We start from the raw sequence: 15,957 nt of genomic DNA on the forward strand, positions 1-15,957 counted from the left end.
CAATCAAGCACTTGGCCACGTGAATGTGCTTAACATTAAACAAAAAGTCTTGGTTTGTGAAGATGCCTCAGCTTTCAGACAAAGTGGAACTTCAACTAAAGGAAGCACTTGAACTCAGCCCTAGTGGTTTTCCACATTTTAACTTAAGCAGAACAAAATTAGTCCTTGCAGGTACCTAATGTAATCTCCTGTAAATGGGAACAGTTTATAGCTCTTCAGAGCCAGCTCACCTTAGACTCATGTCAGCAGCTTTTAGAACTCTTTAGATGGGCTGGACTGTAGTGCCCACTTTGCCATATAAAAATTTGGCAAGATGAATGAAAGCAAGTGTTAGGAGACTGAAAACAAGGGCTGCTGTATGAGCAATCATGGCTGCCCAGAGTGAAAGTAAATACAGACAGGTATCTTCTGGGAAAGAGAACATTTATTTTACCAGAATACTTAAAAAGACACTACCACCCAAAAAGACCTCCAACAAAAAAAACCACAAACCAATCCTCCTCCAGCAAAAAACTCTCACTACACAAAACACATCCCAAAATCAGACTGTTGTTCAGTTTAGCTTTTTTCCAAAGCAAATTAAGGGAGGAACAGCAATCCTAGTAAACCAGCTGCCATTATTAACAGTAAAGCAATCATTTGACAGCTGTAAAAAGCAATTTTTAACTATATATTCTTTTTAATTTCAGCAGCACTGGGTACATAATGTTAAAATGAAAGATCTTTCCTTATTTTTATGGAATCAAAAAACTCCAACTCACACAAGTGTTTTTCTATTTTATTTTTAGACTAAGCCAACACATACCAAATCCCGATGCTCCAAGCTGACATTATAATTGAGTAGCTCTGCTACAATAGCTGCATGTCCTTCTTTAGCTGCTGAAATAAGAGCTGTCCAGTTATCCTAGGAAAAAAGGAAAAAAAATGTTATAAAGCAATATTCAATATTTCAATACAAGTAACCTTGTTTTTCAAATGTTTAATCCACAACAGGAAATACAGAAGCCCTTAAAATAGCTGTCCTTTAAAAAAATAATAATACTAATAAACTCACAGCATGCCAGTTATACCCATGGAAATACAGAGCAATTACTCCAAATACCCCCTCTAGTTTTGTGCTCTCCTACCCAATATCTAGCCCTTTCCACTCCTCAGTTCACTGCAGGTTACCTTAATAAATATATGGAGGAAGCAGCACCTACAAAGGATTAGAAAATGAGGTCAAGGTATTAAAAACTACTGAGAGGGAACAAGATGCTAACCTAGACAACAGAAAACAGGGGCAGTAAATCTCCACAGATAGTGTGTGACAGCACTCAGGGGACTGATATGCAGGGTAATCTGGACCACAGCTTTTCACACTTGTGATCACTTCAGGAAGATCCATTTCCCCTTGCATTATGCTTATTCCCCCCCCCACTGCTCGAAGCTCATCCAGGTGTGGATTGATTTTTTATATGCTACACACTTATAAAATATAGCAACAGTTCATAAGGTAGCTATCCTTCGTAGAAGTATAGAAATTGTGGCATTTACAGCAACTGTAATAAAATGTCTCATAACAATAAGGAATTGGTTGGTTGGTAGGTTTTGGTTGTTTTGGACTTTTTAGGTGACAGATTCCACAGAAGACCTTCCTGGATGTCCATACTGCTACACTTAAACTAAATGCAGAAGTGAAAAAAAAACAAGTGATATCCTTTTCCTGGTTATCACTCTTCACTGGAATATACAGACCTTTCAAAACTTTCTAACAATATCTCTGTTCTATTCACCCCTTTTGAGCATCTTTCATCTGGAGTCAACCTCTTTTGCTGAGGCACAAAGACAATTCATAAATGTCAAACCCCTCTCTGCCACTGTTCTGAAATAATCCTTTAACCTAAATTCTCTCTAGGTATTTACTGGAAAAACACCAAAAGCAAATTTAAAAAACCCCAATAAATAAACAAAAATTCAACCCACTGACATACCTCAACAACAGTGAGATGAGCAAAATACTTGGACCTCATCTTTGATGCTGTATTTCTCCATTCTGATTACCCAGAAGACACACCAGCAAATTCAGCAGAGACTAAGATGTTTTAAACATCTGAGGAATATCCCTACTCTTCATGAGGGCTCAGAGAAATACATGAGCTAAGCAATTTTGTATAAAATTTCTCTTATATGTCATCATTTTCCACCTGCTTTTTTCCCTCCTGAGCTCAACCTAAACTCCCTCTCTTTGCCTGCCCCTTGAAATTTCCTCTTCTTCCACTGTTAGGTGCCATCACATAAAACACTAATACTTACTGCATCTTCCAAGTTGCAATTAGCTCCCTTCTTGAGAAGCTCCTGGACAATTTCTAAATTGCCTTGCTCAGCAGCCAACATAAGTGGAGTCTGGCCATTCTGAAATCAAAGTGACAGGAAAATAGATGCACCGGGAAATGATGACAATGACACACATAATCACACAATAAAACCCAGAAACTACAGAGTAACATTGTTTCCATTTTTAATTACCACTGAGAAATAGTAAGAAGGAGTGGTGTTGAAACCACACTGCAATAAAAATGGAGAATATGGTACTAAATCCTGTCCCATAGGGGATTAAAAAACAAACACAAAAAACCCCAAACATTTCAGACATTAAAAAGGGCTACTAAAAGGAAAAAAGTTACTTTATTAAATATCTACCTTTTTGAATTATTTCCTCGCTGAAGACATTTCCAATACATGTTACATGCTACAACTTGGAGTAACTCATTCACATTGTAAAAAAATTAATAAAGAAATATATCTACCTTCAGAACCACAATGGCCATTAAAACATGCACACTGGTTCAGAGGAACAGTTACTAAAGCCTTGGAAAAAACAGTCAGGTTATATACCCCACTTTTATCTCACAGCACAGGAACTACAGACATCACTCCTGTCCCTCTGCAACATGGGTTCTCAGCAGACAGTCTCATCTCAGGGAAGATGAAAGACAGCAAATCTGCTTTATTTCCCTTCAGAAGTATTTTAAAAGTAGTTAGAATCTGTCATCCTTCCATCAGCCTACTTTTGTGTCAGCAAATTTCTGAGGTACAATTGCTCTGGATGCTGAAAAGTAAAACTTGCTAAATTTTACAATAAATTTATTCATTACAAGTTTAAAGAAGTACGAGAATTTTTCCTGACCTCACTTCTATTTTTTCTCTCCACCACACAGAAAACTCAAATTAACTAGTTTCTTAATAATGCAAAAGCTACATGTTAGGAGCTATATACCAACAATTTCCCTGGAAAGAATAAAAATCAATGCAGAATCACAATACAGTAATATCACTAACCTCCATAATTGAAACTATTAATGATATGATTACTAAAGATACTTGATGATTCTTTCTGCTCTTTACACACACAGGATCACAGAAATGCATGGATTCTTTCAAAAATGCTTTCTGGCCCATCAGCTGGGCCAGAATATATAAATATAATTATGTAATTATATTTATAAGGTAATTTTTCACATGGAAAAATTATGCCCTCATGTAAGTTTATGCTGTTACAGCTGTACATTGTATACATTCAAAATGACACCATTGCTTTTAGATCCTAAAGTATATTTTATATCAACAAGAAGTAGTTTTATGTCTGGTCATTAAAAAAAGGAATTAAAATGTTCAAAAAATCAAGAGAAAATAAAATGCTACTTTTTAGAAAAGAACAGCTCTCTTTGGAGGAGAAAAGAGTCATAACTTCTGCTCTTTAAGATATGCAAGTTAGTAAGTTGGGAATACACATGCCAAGGGATTTCAGAAATCCTGACTGACCCCTCTTCCTTCTGTGATGACATCACTGGGCAGTGGATGCAGAGCTGAGACATTGTTTATGCCATACCCAGCAAGGATTTCAACACTGTCTCCCACAACCAGGGACACTAATGAAGTACAAGCTAGACAAATGGACAGTGAGGTGGACTGAAACTGGCTGCAAGTGCTGGGCTCAGAGCACTGGGAGCAGCAGTACAAAGTGCAGCTGGAGGCCAGTCCCCAGTGCAGGGAATCAATACTGGGATCCTATTTAACCCTTTCATGAAGGATGGGGCAATGGCACAGAGTGCACCCACAGCACCCACACAGCCTGGACAAAGATGGGAGGAGTGGCTGATGCACCTGAGGCTGATGCACCTGTGCCATGCAGAGGGCACTGAGGGGCTGGGCAGACAGGAACCTTACTGCACTGAGTACAGGTGTCAGGCTGGGATGTCCAGAGGGAACTGCACTGAACCTTGGTGAAGACAGGCTGCACCAGACACAGGCAATTCCAGCTGGCTCCAACCAACCCACCTCAGGACACAGGACTAGATAATCTCCAGGGATGCCTTCCAAGCAATGCTTTGGCAAAACAAATCAAACCCCCTATTTTAGCCTGCCCATTCTTCTCACCTCCTTCTGAACAGTTACAGTTACTTTTGTTATCACTCTGATTGTCTTCCACAAGTGGGTAACAGAAAAGCATAATACATTCCAAATAAAAGTATGTCTGGATAAGAAGAGGCTGTGGATGGGTAAATTATTCCCTTCTGTAAGAAGTGTCATACAGCTGCAGACTGGCTTTAGTTTTCTGAGACAGATGTAAAATTTTCTATAGGGGTACTGAAAACATCCTTCCCTTTTTGTTAGAAGACTCTTAATGTCATAAGGTTTCAGCAACCATCACAAAGATTTCACAACACAGAAACAAAAGACAATTATTGTATCTGTGACCTCCAGATTAATTCTCAAAAGTTGTCCAAGAGTCTAGACACTCCACAACAACTAAAAGCCCATATTTCTCACACACACATCAAGTACTGTCTATCTGTACATCACAGCTCAGTGTAAGTGTTGGAACAACCAAATCATAAAGGAGCACACCTGCATCTTTTTGGGGAAATCAATTAGTAGTGTCACCTCAGAGGTTAGCGCTCTCACAGTCCATGAGAGAACAGAAGATTCAGAATTGAACATGGAGAAGCTCCTTCAGTACCAGGAGCAGAAAGAAAGGCACATCAAGGGAAAGTGGAGGCTGTTAGGATCAAACTGCATCACACAAAGCAAATATCTATCATTAGCTGCTAATTCATACGTCTGGTATGAGAGAGGAAAAAATCACACAAGCAGAAGGATGCGCAGAGAAAAGGCAGAGAGGCTGAGACTTGCCCCACTTAACTGAAACTGACGGTGTTAATGGAATAAACTATCCACAGACAACTGGCCGGGACATCCCAGCTTTTCTGGCAACTGACCACAGTCAAGATAAGAAGGGTTGGTACAAAGGGCTGGTAATAATGTGGGTGGCCCTACCAAGTCACAAGTCACTGCAGCCTGGGAGGTCCTGGCATTAGCAAACCTTAGCTTGCCAGCAATCTCTTTAGATCTCCAAAGGCATTATCCTTTTGGCATTTTATTTTTTATCCAAGAAGAAAAGATGTCTTGGCAAGTCCAGAACTGGAAAGTGAACAGCACTCAAAGCCACTGAATTCCAAGGAAGAGCTACCATTTAAACAAAGCTCCTATCATTATACATATACAGCATGCCCACAAGGGGTTTGAAACTGATGCAAACCACACACCTCTGTCTGCAGAAATTACTTTCTCCAATGCAACAGATAAGAAGACTGAAAACAATAGGTATTGGGGAAATGAACTCTGCAAAAAAGGCATTTAATGAAACCCAGGACTACATTTAGTCCCACCAATAAGTGAAGAAAAGTTTAGGAAAGAAGGTGAAGGCGGTAACACTTGATAATATCAACACGATCTGTCTGATTCCGGCCATGTTGTTGAAAGGAGTTGCCAGCAGAGGAAACAGACATTCCCCTTGTCAGATATGCTAAATGCCAGCTGGTGAGGTTCATGTACATGCTCTGAAACTTAAAAATTCCTCCATCTGAAATACCTCAGCATATGTGCATACACAGCATGGAACAAATGTGCCAACAATGAAAGAAAACTGTCTTAATTGAAACCAGATCTAATAAGTACAGTAAGGCTAATTTCTGTACATTGTTGTCACATTTGCATGATGCTTTTTGGTATTGAGTAATATACACTATTGGATTTCTTTCCAAAAAAATATTCTTTCCATCTTATGCAGATTTGAAACACCTATCAAAATACCAGATTCTGAATAACTGTCCCTCCCTACTGCGTATCACAACTTTAGTGTACTCCTGGTAAACTCTAGATTTACCTCTTGGATACCTATTTTTTCACCTAGATGAGCATATGCTCATGTAAATTGCAATACATGCTGTTATTTGGAGCATTGTATAACAAAGTATCTCTTGACTGAAAACCATGTTATGAGGCAAGGGTTATCATCATAGCAGGTTTCACCACAACATGAACAGGGCATTTGCAGTTGGATCTGTGAACTGAGAAACAATTCTTAGCCACAGAAATACAGGTATAAACTCCATTCACAACAGAGCTGCATTTTCCAGCTCAGAAGAACACTCTAGAAAGCAAATACTAGGAAGGATGCTTGAGTCACTGTCAGAGACTGAACATGCAGTGTTCAGGTTATGCAAAGTAAGCAATCACTTCAAAACAAGACTGAAATTTGTATATTAAATAACCAATATGATCTCACTAATTATTCATTCTATAGCTAATAAGCTGCAATGTGAAATTGACCTTTTAAAAAATCATCTTACCTCATTTCTCTCATCAACATCCCTGCATTTCTCAAGAAGTGCTTTCAGAGCAGGAACATTCCCTTCTTCCACGTAGGTCAACAGACTCTGACTCATCAGACTGGCCATCTTCACACACTATTTGAAGGGCTTCTAGATAACAAAGCTTACCTGTATTTCAGGAAAGGAAAAAAAACCCAGCAAAGCATAAGTAATAGCTATGACATTTGACATTAGAAATCATGAACTGCATTTGCTAATAAGTTATTGGCTGGGTACAAACACCTGCCATTCTCTTCAACAAAACACTTTGGAGACGTGCATTAAAAGGCACTACGTTTCCATGAAAAGTCTTAACTCCCTCTAGTTCTTAGAAAATTACAGAAATTATTCTGTTATGTGTCGTCTAAATAAATATTTGGGATGGAACGCACATAAGTAAATACAATATTATAGGAATATTTGTATATGCTACATACTTTATATATATAATCCTTATCCTTGATGTGTATAAGCAGAGCATTGAGACTAATCAGCATTACAAAATACAGTGATGCTATCTAAACTGCAGCCATATAGAACTCTGAGAAACACAATTTACTAAATCAGTTGTCACCAACTTTATGCAGACGTGCCTGCATGTGATGGCATGCTGTTAACTCAAGAGTCAAACATAACATGGCTTCTGTTAACTGATCATGTTTTTAAGCTCTAATATGCAAGACAGCAAAGGTTTTTCTTTCTTAAGGCAGACGACTAAGAGCCATTTCAGACTTCATAAAAAGCTGTGCCCAGTAAGTTCACAGCACCAGTAGTACTACTGTGCCAAATTTACACATACAAAGGGACAGAAGCTGAGTCAAAATTAACTTTCACTGGATGCAAAAGAGGCCATGGGGATAAATACAAGACTCCACCATCCCTTCACACCCTTCTCCTCACCAGTGGCTGACATGATCGTGCTCTCTGGCTTTTTCTTTTAACAGCAGAGGAAAATCTCCAGTTTACTGTTAGCTAAAGCTTGGGCTATTCTCTCACAGGGAGAAGCCAAAGACTAGTGGTTTCCCAGAAAAATATTCTTACTTTTATTCTCAAATCAAAGCAGACAATGAATTTTTCTGTGCTTCCAATTGAAGTGGAAAAAAAGAGATGAAAGGAAGCCAGCAAGAACTTCACTGTACTTAGCACAGAGAAGTTAGTTTAGATTTGGAGATTTAAATCAAATAATCCAGCTCCACTTTACATTGCTTACATAGTCTGTAACGCCATCCTTTCTCCTTTACCATCTAAGTATATATAGTCATACACACACTATTGTCAAGGTATCTTAGATACTACCAGAGCTCACCTACAGCACTGCAGCCATCAGATGGCCCACTTACAGAAATGTCTTGTTCAAAATAAGGGCAGTTAATACCTCAGTTAAGATGACAGCAGCTCTCTGTATGTGCCAATGAAATTCAGGTGCACACCAATGACTAGTGACAAAAGAAACTACAGACATTGTTTAAAACCCACACCTAAAAAATATAAATCTGGATTTGACACTTAAAGCCCAGCAGCAGTTTTCCTAGGCACTGCCCAAGCAGCCAGTCTGTCCCACAAGAAAGCTATAAATAAACTAAGAACACAAAAGGTCTGCCACGTTTACTGTACAGTTCAATTACCATCAAAGGGGGTGAGCAGCACAACAGTGGTGCTGGATTTTTGTCTCCATTTTTGCAGTAGGAGGAAGAGCCAATTGAGAGGTGGCAAACTTAAAAACAGAAAACCCACTAATCCACACAAAATACGAAAGGTTTGAAAAGGAATGGCAATTTTACTGACTCGGTGTGGACACATTGCCATTTCAGACACTAAAAATATCAGGAAAGTATGTGGTGTCTTGCCTGGCATCCAGCTGCCAGGCCAGGACAGCCCACCTCCCTTACAGCCTACAGCAGCATCTTACAGCTGTCTCAGATACTCAGGCACCTAAAATGACATTAGATATTCACATACACCTGTATTCCTCCCATTATTTTTTACATACAACAACATAAACCCATGAAACATGATTTGTTGCTAGCTCCACTGTCACCACAGGCATTTTTTGCTTTTCCTGTGCTATCTCCCAGCTTCTCTCCTGTATCTGTACCATCAATCCCTATGCTATTTTCCATACCACGTACTAAACCGAGAACTGTATTAAGAACATCAAAACATGACTAAAAATCTCTCACCAAATGATTTATACTCCGCAGTTGCCATCAAAACTTAACCAATTAATTCTTAGCTAGGGTGAAAAGAAAGAAAGTATTCAGCATTGCTTTTTCCTCAAAGTAAGATTCTTCCCTTGATGTTCCCTATGGGCATATTTCCTAAAGGCAGAGGCAGCCCTGCTGCACTGTAGATAAGCATTCTGCTTCAGAAATCCCAGCTGGCAACAGTGCAGCTTCTGCCTCCATGCAGAGCTGAATCCTTAGAGATATCTTAAACCTCTGACTAACAGCAAAACACCTGATGCCAATGAACACATCCAGAAATGTGTTTAAAAACTCCATGTTAATATTATTTTATGAATCATAAAAGATCTGTACCAGTGAAACGTGTCCATGAATATTAGTACTTCTTGTCCCCTATGCTTCACTGTCACATAAAATCCCCTTCTTAGAATTAGTAACAGTCTATTTTATAAAAACAAGATTCACAAGATCAGATGCTATAATTATGCATTTTATATCCTCATACTTTTATTTGCCCTTTTTCAGGCAAGCTTCTTAGAGCATCCTAAAGATTAACATCACTGGAGGGCGTTAGGAAAGCACAGTGTAGGGGCAACAACCACCACCAAACAAACAAAACTCCCCACCACTCCAGAAACAAAGATAAATTTAAAAATGGTGGTATTAATTTTTGGAAACTTTGCTTTATTTCTTCCCCACCAAGAACAAAGAACATGCCTGAAATAAGCGTGACACACGAGTGTATCATCTGTTCATCATACACTCATGACAGCAACTCAACATCAGCTGAATACAGTCACAGTCCACCTTCTCATTAAACAAAATGTATGTTACTATGTTATAAAAACCAAGCATTGTACTCAAAGTTCATAGGTGTGCCGCTCACTAAAGTGTGATTTCTTCCAATGCTTCAGATTTCTTTTAAATAATCATAAAAACTGAAGCAAGACTCTAAGGAACAGTCTTTGGCTAGAGAAGTAAATTCTATTGATTTAGAATGAAAAAAGCTCCTGAAATTTATATTCATACAGTTTTCAAACAACCCTGGAATAAAAAAAACCCAAAACTCTAAGGCTTACCCTTGACCAAATTAAAGGACAAGAACTTTTAATCCCTGCCAAATTTCATTAATAAGAGTGCAAAACCAGTCTCATTCAAGATCATCCTATACATAAATGGTCCTTAATTGCTCAATTAACACAATTATTTTCTTTGACACAGAAGTATTTTCACAACCTATAACAAAAATTTCAGTTAAAACCGGGATTCTATTTGGAAAGCAATCCCTTTTCCAGTAAGGATTCATGCTGTTATTTTTCTCTCCCACCTAAGTGAGCTAATTTCCAGTGCAAAAACCTGCTCTTCATTCTCAACCCAAACTTTCAAGCTTGGAAATCTCACTATGCCCTTGGGGCAGCAAATCCTGGTATTTTACAAAACTAACAACACACCAAGAACTATGAAATCATATAAAGTGCACAAATGCTCAGGTGAAGGCAATGTTTGCACAGGGATCAACCTGTTTTTGTAAGGCTCTTGCATCCTGAGCTGAAGCAGACATACATTATCACTGTTTTGGAAAGACCGCAAAAATTTGTCAATTTAAAAAAAAATAGTTTCTCTCAACAGCACCAGAATTGATACCAGAGGTCCTGATAACTCAAATCTGCAGGTATTTTATGTATTCTCAGAACCTCTTATGAGTTCCTACCTATATAAGAAGTATTACTCACTAAATTTTCCAACTATCACAATTTTTACACAGATCTTCTGCATGTTTTTATTTATTGTGCAAACGGTGATTTTTATGAATAAATACCAAAACTGGTTAACAACTCTAGCATTATTGAGAATATCTATTGAAAACAAAAAAAGAAAAAGTCAAGATAGTAATGACATTAAATTCGTACTTTTCATTGTACAATGAAAAAATTGTTGCCTACTTTTTAATTCCTCCTTCCTTTCCCAGACACAAAAGCCACCTTCCCAACATGCAACACTGTGGCAGATCTTTCAGCTAACTATAAAAGGAAATAATTACTGTGCTGCTGAAATCTGAGCACGTACAACTCAAATGTGTAAATGCACAGCACTTCACCCTTAAGAACTGGAAACACCATCTTTTCAAATTAAAATTTTAAAAAGGTGAAACATAAGAATTGTACATGTTAAATTTATTATAAAAAACTAACATAATCCAGTTTCACATTCTCACACGTTTTTATGCTTTATGATGGCATAAAGAAATGAAAAACATGCTGAAACATCACCTTTACTTACAGCACACAGAATCTTACTAACACAGGCATTGCCCAGCCTTTACAACACCTTATTGTAATCCTTTCCTAAAACTGATACACTTCCTAAACATCAAGACATGAAAAGTCAGGCATCACATGAAGTGGCAAATATCTAAAAATATTCTTTCTATTGGGACTGAGTCAACCAGGATTCTGTTTAAAGAAGAGATTTTCAGAACAGCTGAAATGAGTCTCTAAAAATATGAATTTCTGGTATCCAGAGTCAGAGAGAAATAACAAATCTAAGTTTCCATAAGTAGTCTACACCCACACTTATTCTCCAGTGTCTGAAATTCCAGTGTGACTAATGACCTTATGCTGCATTTCTGCTTTTCCCTGTTTACCTGGGAGCATTTATTCTACTTCTCTTAACCACATTTCTGTTATCCAGGTGAGAAGAATTTTTTTTAAATTACCTTATTTTTGTTACTTTATCACAAAGAACAAAATTGTGTAACTCTAAAATATCAAAAGACACAAAAAGTGAACTACAGCTAGACACACAGACATTCTTCTTTTGAAACCTGAAACTAATATAACTAAAAAAAATTGCATAAAAGGAGGTCTCTATTGTAATCATCAAAACTGCACACAATAAGAAGGAGGAGAAATTGATAATACACAAGGCCTTCTTTTCTACCTTATGCACTCAAAGCAATGGTCATTTCCAAATGTCGTAGTGATGGATTTTTTGTTAGTTTTAATAAGACAAAAGAGGCTGGGGATTACATATAAAAGACTGGAAAGATGTAAATCTATACTTAACATGCAGGGCTGGTTGTCAGATGACAGCAACTATCAGACATGCCCATATTCCACTCTGGTTAAAAAAATCAGTTAAAATAATGTGTGAAGTAGCTGACAACAGGATTTATACTTTATCAGAGAAATCCGTCCATCTTTGAGACAAAATTTAAATATGGTCAATGAACAGTAACATATTGTTAAGAACATCTGAATTCCAAGACAAAATTCAATGCCTAAACAAAACACAAGGTGCTCAGTCCTACAAATCACTATTTCAGGTTTTAAATACATCAGATAAAAGAAAGCAAACAGGAAGTTACCAATATTAAGGGTTTTTTTAAAATTATACCAACCAACACAAATCAATTGTCAAAACCTGTACAAAATACACAAAAGCACAAGGAAGTCTGCAAGGTCATCTGATACATTCTCATATGGCCAACACATTTCTCTGTATCATAAAATCAAGGGTATGTTAGTCACAGACAAGTTATATGACAAAAAAAATCTAACTTTTGGAATGTTTCCACTTAAAAAGAGTGAATGGTGTGATTTAGAACTTTAATAAATAAACCATTTCATAAGCTGTGGTCACATAGAATTTCAAGTAGATATTAATTTCTTAATAACCAACTTATTTTAAATAAACACTGCGGCAGAACAAAAAATTGATGGCTATCCAGTAGACAAAAAGATGGGGTTTCCTACATGTTCTCATCTCAGCAAAAGATCTTCTGTTTTTCTGTCCATTTCTTTAGTATTTGATGGGGGGGAGGAGTGGCAGGTAATTAATCAGGTAATGATTCAAACACTTTTCCAGCAAAAGACATTACTGCATTATTCCATCATGAATCCTTTACCAAAAGTTACAGAGGGGAAATCACTTTTCCAACCAATTTTTAAGCATATATGCAAAGTGGCAAAGCCCCACTATCTTTAAGACATTTTGCTACTTTTCCAGTGATGTCCTGTAGCAGGACCTGAGGCAATGGGCAGAAACTGAAACACAGAATCAATTAAGCTGGAAAAGACCTCTGAGAAATCATTGAGTTTAACCTGCAGTTGAACACCACTATGCTACCTAGACTATGACACCAAGTGGTCATTCCTTAAAAGCCTCCAGGGTCAGTGACTCCAGCATCTCCCTGGGCAGCCCATTGCAATGTCTAACCACTCTTTCTGAGAAGAAATTCTTCCTAATATCCAAGCCAAACGTCCCCCCATACAGCTTGAGGCGACATTCTCTTGTCCTATCACTTGTTAATCGGGAGAAGAGGCTGATCCCCACTTGGCTACAAACTCCTTGCAGGTACTTGTAGGGAGTGATAAGGCCACCCCCGAGCCTCCTTCTCTTCCAGACTAAACATTCCCCGCACTCCGTCAGCCTCTCCTCACAGGACTTGTGCTCCAGACCCTTCACCCGCTTCGCTGCCCTTCTCTGCATTCAAAGGAGTCCCTGTCTGAACATTTGTTACTGAGGGTGACCCAGCACTGGCACAAGTGGCCCAGAGAAGTTGCCAAATCTCCTTCCTTGCAGACACACCAAAGCCCTCTGGGCACGGTCCGGGAGATCCACTCTTGCTGTCCCTATTCGAGGAGAAGGACTGGACCCTATGACCTGGGGAGGTCCCTCCCATCCTCAGTCGTTCTGTTATTCTTTACCTTAGAAACTAGATGCCAAAAACTTTCCGGACGAGTCGAACCCTTATCTACCATTCCAAGTCAACAAGAGAGAAACACCGTACCAGAGGCTCCTCTACCCCCAGGACAGGGGTGACAGGGCGCCCCGGCCGTGCCGCAGCACCTGCGGACCCTTCACCCACGGGGCGGTGCCCCCGACACCCGCACACCGAGCCCGGGCCGCCCCGCACACGGCACCGCCGGAGCCCCGCGATGCCCAGGGCAGAGCGGAGCGGGCGCGCCGCTGCCCCCGACCCGCAGCCCTGCACCGAGGGGACGGAGAGCGGGCCCGGGAACTACGGCAGCCATGAACCGCCCGAACCCAGCGCTCCCCCGGGGCCCCGCCGGAGCGGCCCCGCCGCGCCCTTTGTTTGGCAGCGGGAGCGCCGCCTCCCCCACAGCCCGTGCCCTTCCCCTGCCCTTCCGCGGCCGGCCCGTACCCCCTGCCTTCCCGCCAACACTCACCCCACGGCCGGGCGCTCTCGGCCCCTGCGGCGGCTGCTCGAGCCCAGCAGGACCCTGACACGGAGGGAGGCGGCGGTCCCGAGCGCTGCTCAGCTGGGCCCGGCGGCGCCCGCCATCTTCCGCCACTGCACTCCGCCCGCCCGGGCCGTGACGCGCGGGGGCGGCTCCGCCGGCTCCGGCCGCGCCCATCGCCGCGAGCGGCGGCAACAGCGGGCACGGGCCCGGCCCTGCCCGGGAGCTGCGGGCACCGCCGGCCCGGCGCGGAGCGGGCCTGGCTGAGCCGGAGCGCAGCGCTGGGCAGCCCAGAGCGTGGCACCGCCCTGAGAGCCACCAGCAGTCACCCCCCGGGTGCTTTCTGACAGAAAAGAAGGAGGGAAAGGGTAGTGAACAATTGGTGCCTGACATACGGACGGATGAGGACCGAGAGGCTGGAAAGCAGCGCCGCGGAAAGGGACCTCACCTTGAGCCCTGCGGGCAGTTTTGGGCACCACAATATAAGAAAGACATTGAGTTGTTAGAGAGCGTTCAGAGGAGGGCAACGAAGGTTGTGAAGGGCCTTGAGCCGAGGAAATGCGAGGAGTGGCTGATGTCACTTGTCCTCAGTCTGGAGAAGATAGTGAGGAGAGGCCTCACTGCAGTTATAACTTCCTCATGTGGCAAAGAGGATGTGACAACTGATCTCATTGTTCTCTGTGGTGACCAGTGACAGGACCTGAGGGAACAGCATGAAGCTAAGTTGGGAGGTTGAGGCTGAATGTAAGAAAAAGGTTCTTCACCCAGAGGATGGTTGGGACTGGAACCGGCTCTCCAGGGAAGCTGTCAGCACCAAGGCTGACAGAGTTCAAGAAGCATTTGGGCAATGCTCTCAGGCCCATGGTGTGACTCTTGGGGTTGTACTGTGCATGGCCAGGAGCCGGATTTTATAATTCTGATGGGTTCCTTCCAACTCAGAGTATTTTATGTTTCTGTGGTTTATACACAGAAGCTGTGCCAGTAACCTCCTAAGTGCAGCTCCTCCTATACTGGCTGGGTTGTAATTTTCATACAAGCTACATAACCCCAGCTGACTTCTGTGCCTGCTGAAGGGAAAGGTCTTCACATGGGCAAGGTCTTTTTGACCTTCATGAGTATAATAATGAAGATAGACAAACTATAGGATCCATGCACCTTGAGTCTTTTGCCAAGGTGGCAACATATACATAGACATACATCAATATCTTTATTTACTTCATCCTTACAGCTTGTTAGCTCCAGGATGTCCTGACTAAGGGATGCTAGCTGCTATCTGTTCTACTGATTACGTCTCCTATCTTGCTGAGTAGACTTGAAAGTATATGAAGACCAAATATCAAGCACATCCTGATTTAAGATAATTTGGACATAACACACATTTTGCAATACCACCACATACATCAAGACCACCAGCTTCTCTCAGACTCCCCCACAGCCCAGATCTCGGAGCAGCTTCATGGGTATTTTGAAAATTTCCATCTTCAGCACAATCCAAATCCATGATAATGTATGTGTGTAATTCATCTGGACAGCTGGATGAGAGATGACCTCTGATGACTACAGCAATACCATCTCTCCAGGTGATCACAGAACCTTGCCTAAACCAACCATGGCAACAAACCAGCCAGGGAAAGGAGCATAGCTCCCACAGTACTGCTGATTTCTAAGGTAACTGAGTTTCAAGGGTCAAAGCATTGACATAATTCTTTACGAGACTGAGATCTTCAATCTCAGTAAAGAGCCATGACTGTTTCCTTCTTAGAGAAACATCTGGCAGGTCTTCCTCTATACCCCAAACACTTATAAACCAGAAACCATGCAGCAAGGGCTTTGCTCATTTTTTTAATCATAAATTCTCCAATGACTTTAAAGTCT

The 15,957-nt window shown here is 40.9% G+C and overlaps 2 protein-coding genes across 4 annotated transcripts in view; one reads left to right on the plus strand and one right to left on the minus strand.

Moving 5' to 3' along the window:
- Nucleotides 1-14,196, minus strand: part of KIDINS220 (kinase D interacting substrate 220) — a 75,948-nt gene extending 61,752 nt beyond the window's left edge. For all 3 annotated transcript variants that reach the window (XM_063150810.1, XM_063150809.1, XM_063150808.1), the window contains exons 1-4: nucleotides 14,071-14,196; nucleotides 6,675-6,824; nucleotides 2,296-2,394; nucleotides 806-904 (exon numbers count right to left, since the gene is read on the minus strand). In XM_063150810.1, the coding sequence (XP_063006880.1) occupies nucleotides 806-904; nucleotides 2,296-2,394; nucleotides 6,675-6,782 (306 nt within the window). In that variant the 5' untranslated portion in view covers nucleotides 6,783-6,824; nucleotides 14,071-14,196. The remainder of the gene's footprint in view (nucleotides 1-805; nucleotides 905-2,295; nucleotides 2,395-6,674; nucleotides 6,825-14,070) is intronic.
- LOC134415325 (basic proline-rich protein-like) lies at nucleotides 13,600-14,349 on the plus strand. Its single transcript, XM_063150557.1, has one exon. It carries the CDS (start codon nucleotides 13,600-13,602, stop codon nucleotides 14,347-14,349), a length of 750 nt encoding a protein of 249 aa, XP_063006627.1.
- Nucleotides 14,350-15,957: the final 1,608 nt, after the last annotated feature.

The sequence above is a fragment of the Melospiza melodia genome, chromosome 3 (assembly GCF_035770615.1).
Source record: "Melospiza melodia melodia isolate bMelMel2 chromosome 3, bMelMel2.pri, whole genome shotgun sequence".
Lineage (NCBI taxonomy): Eukaryota > Metazoa > Chordata > Aves > Passeriformes > Passerellidae > Melospiza > Melospiza melodia.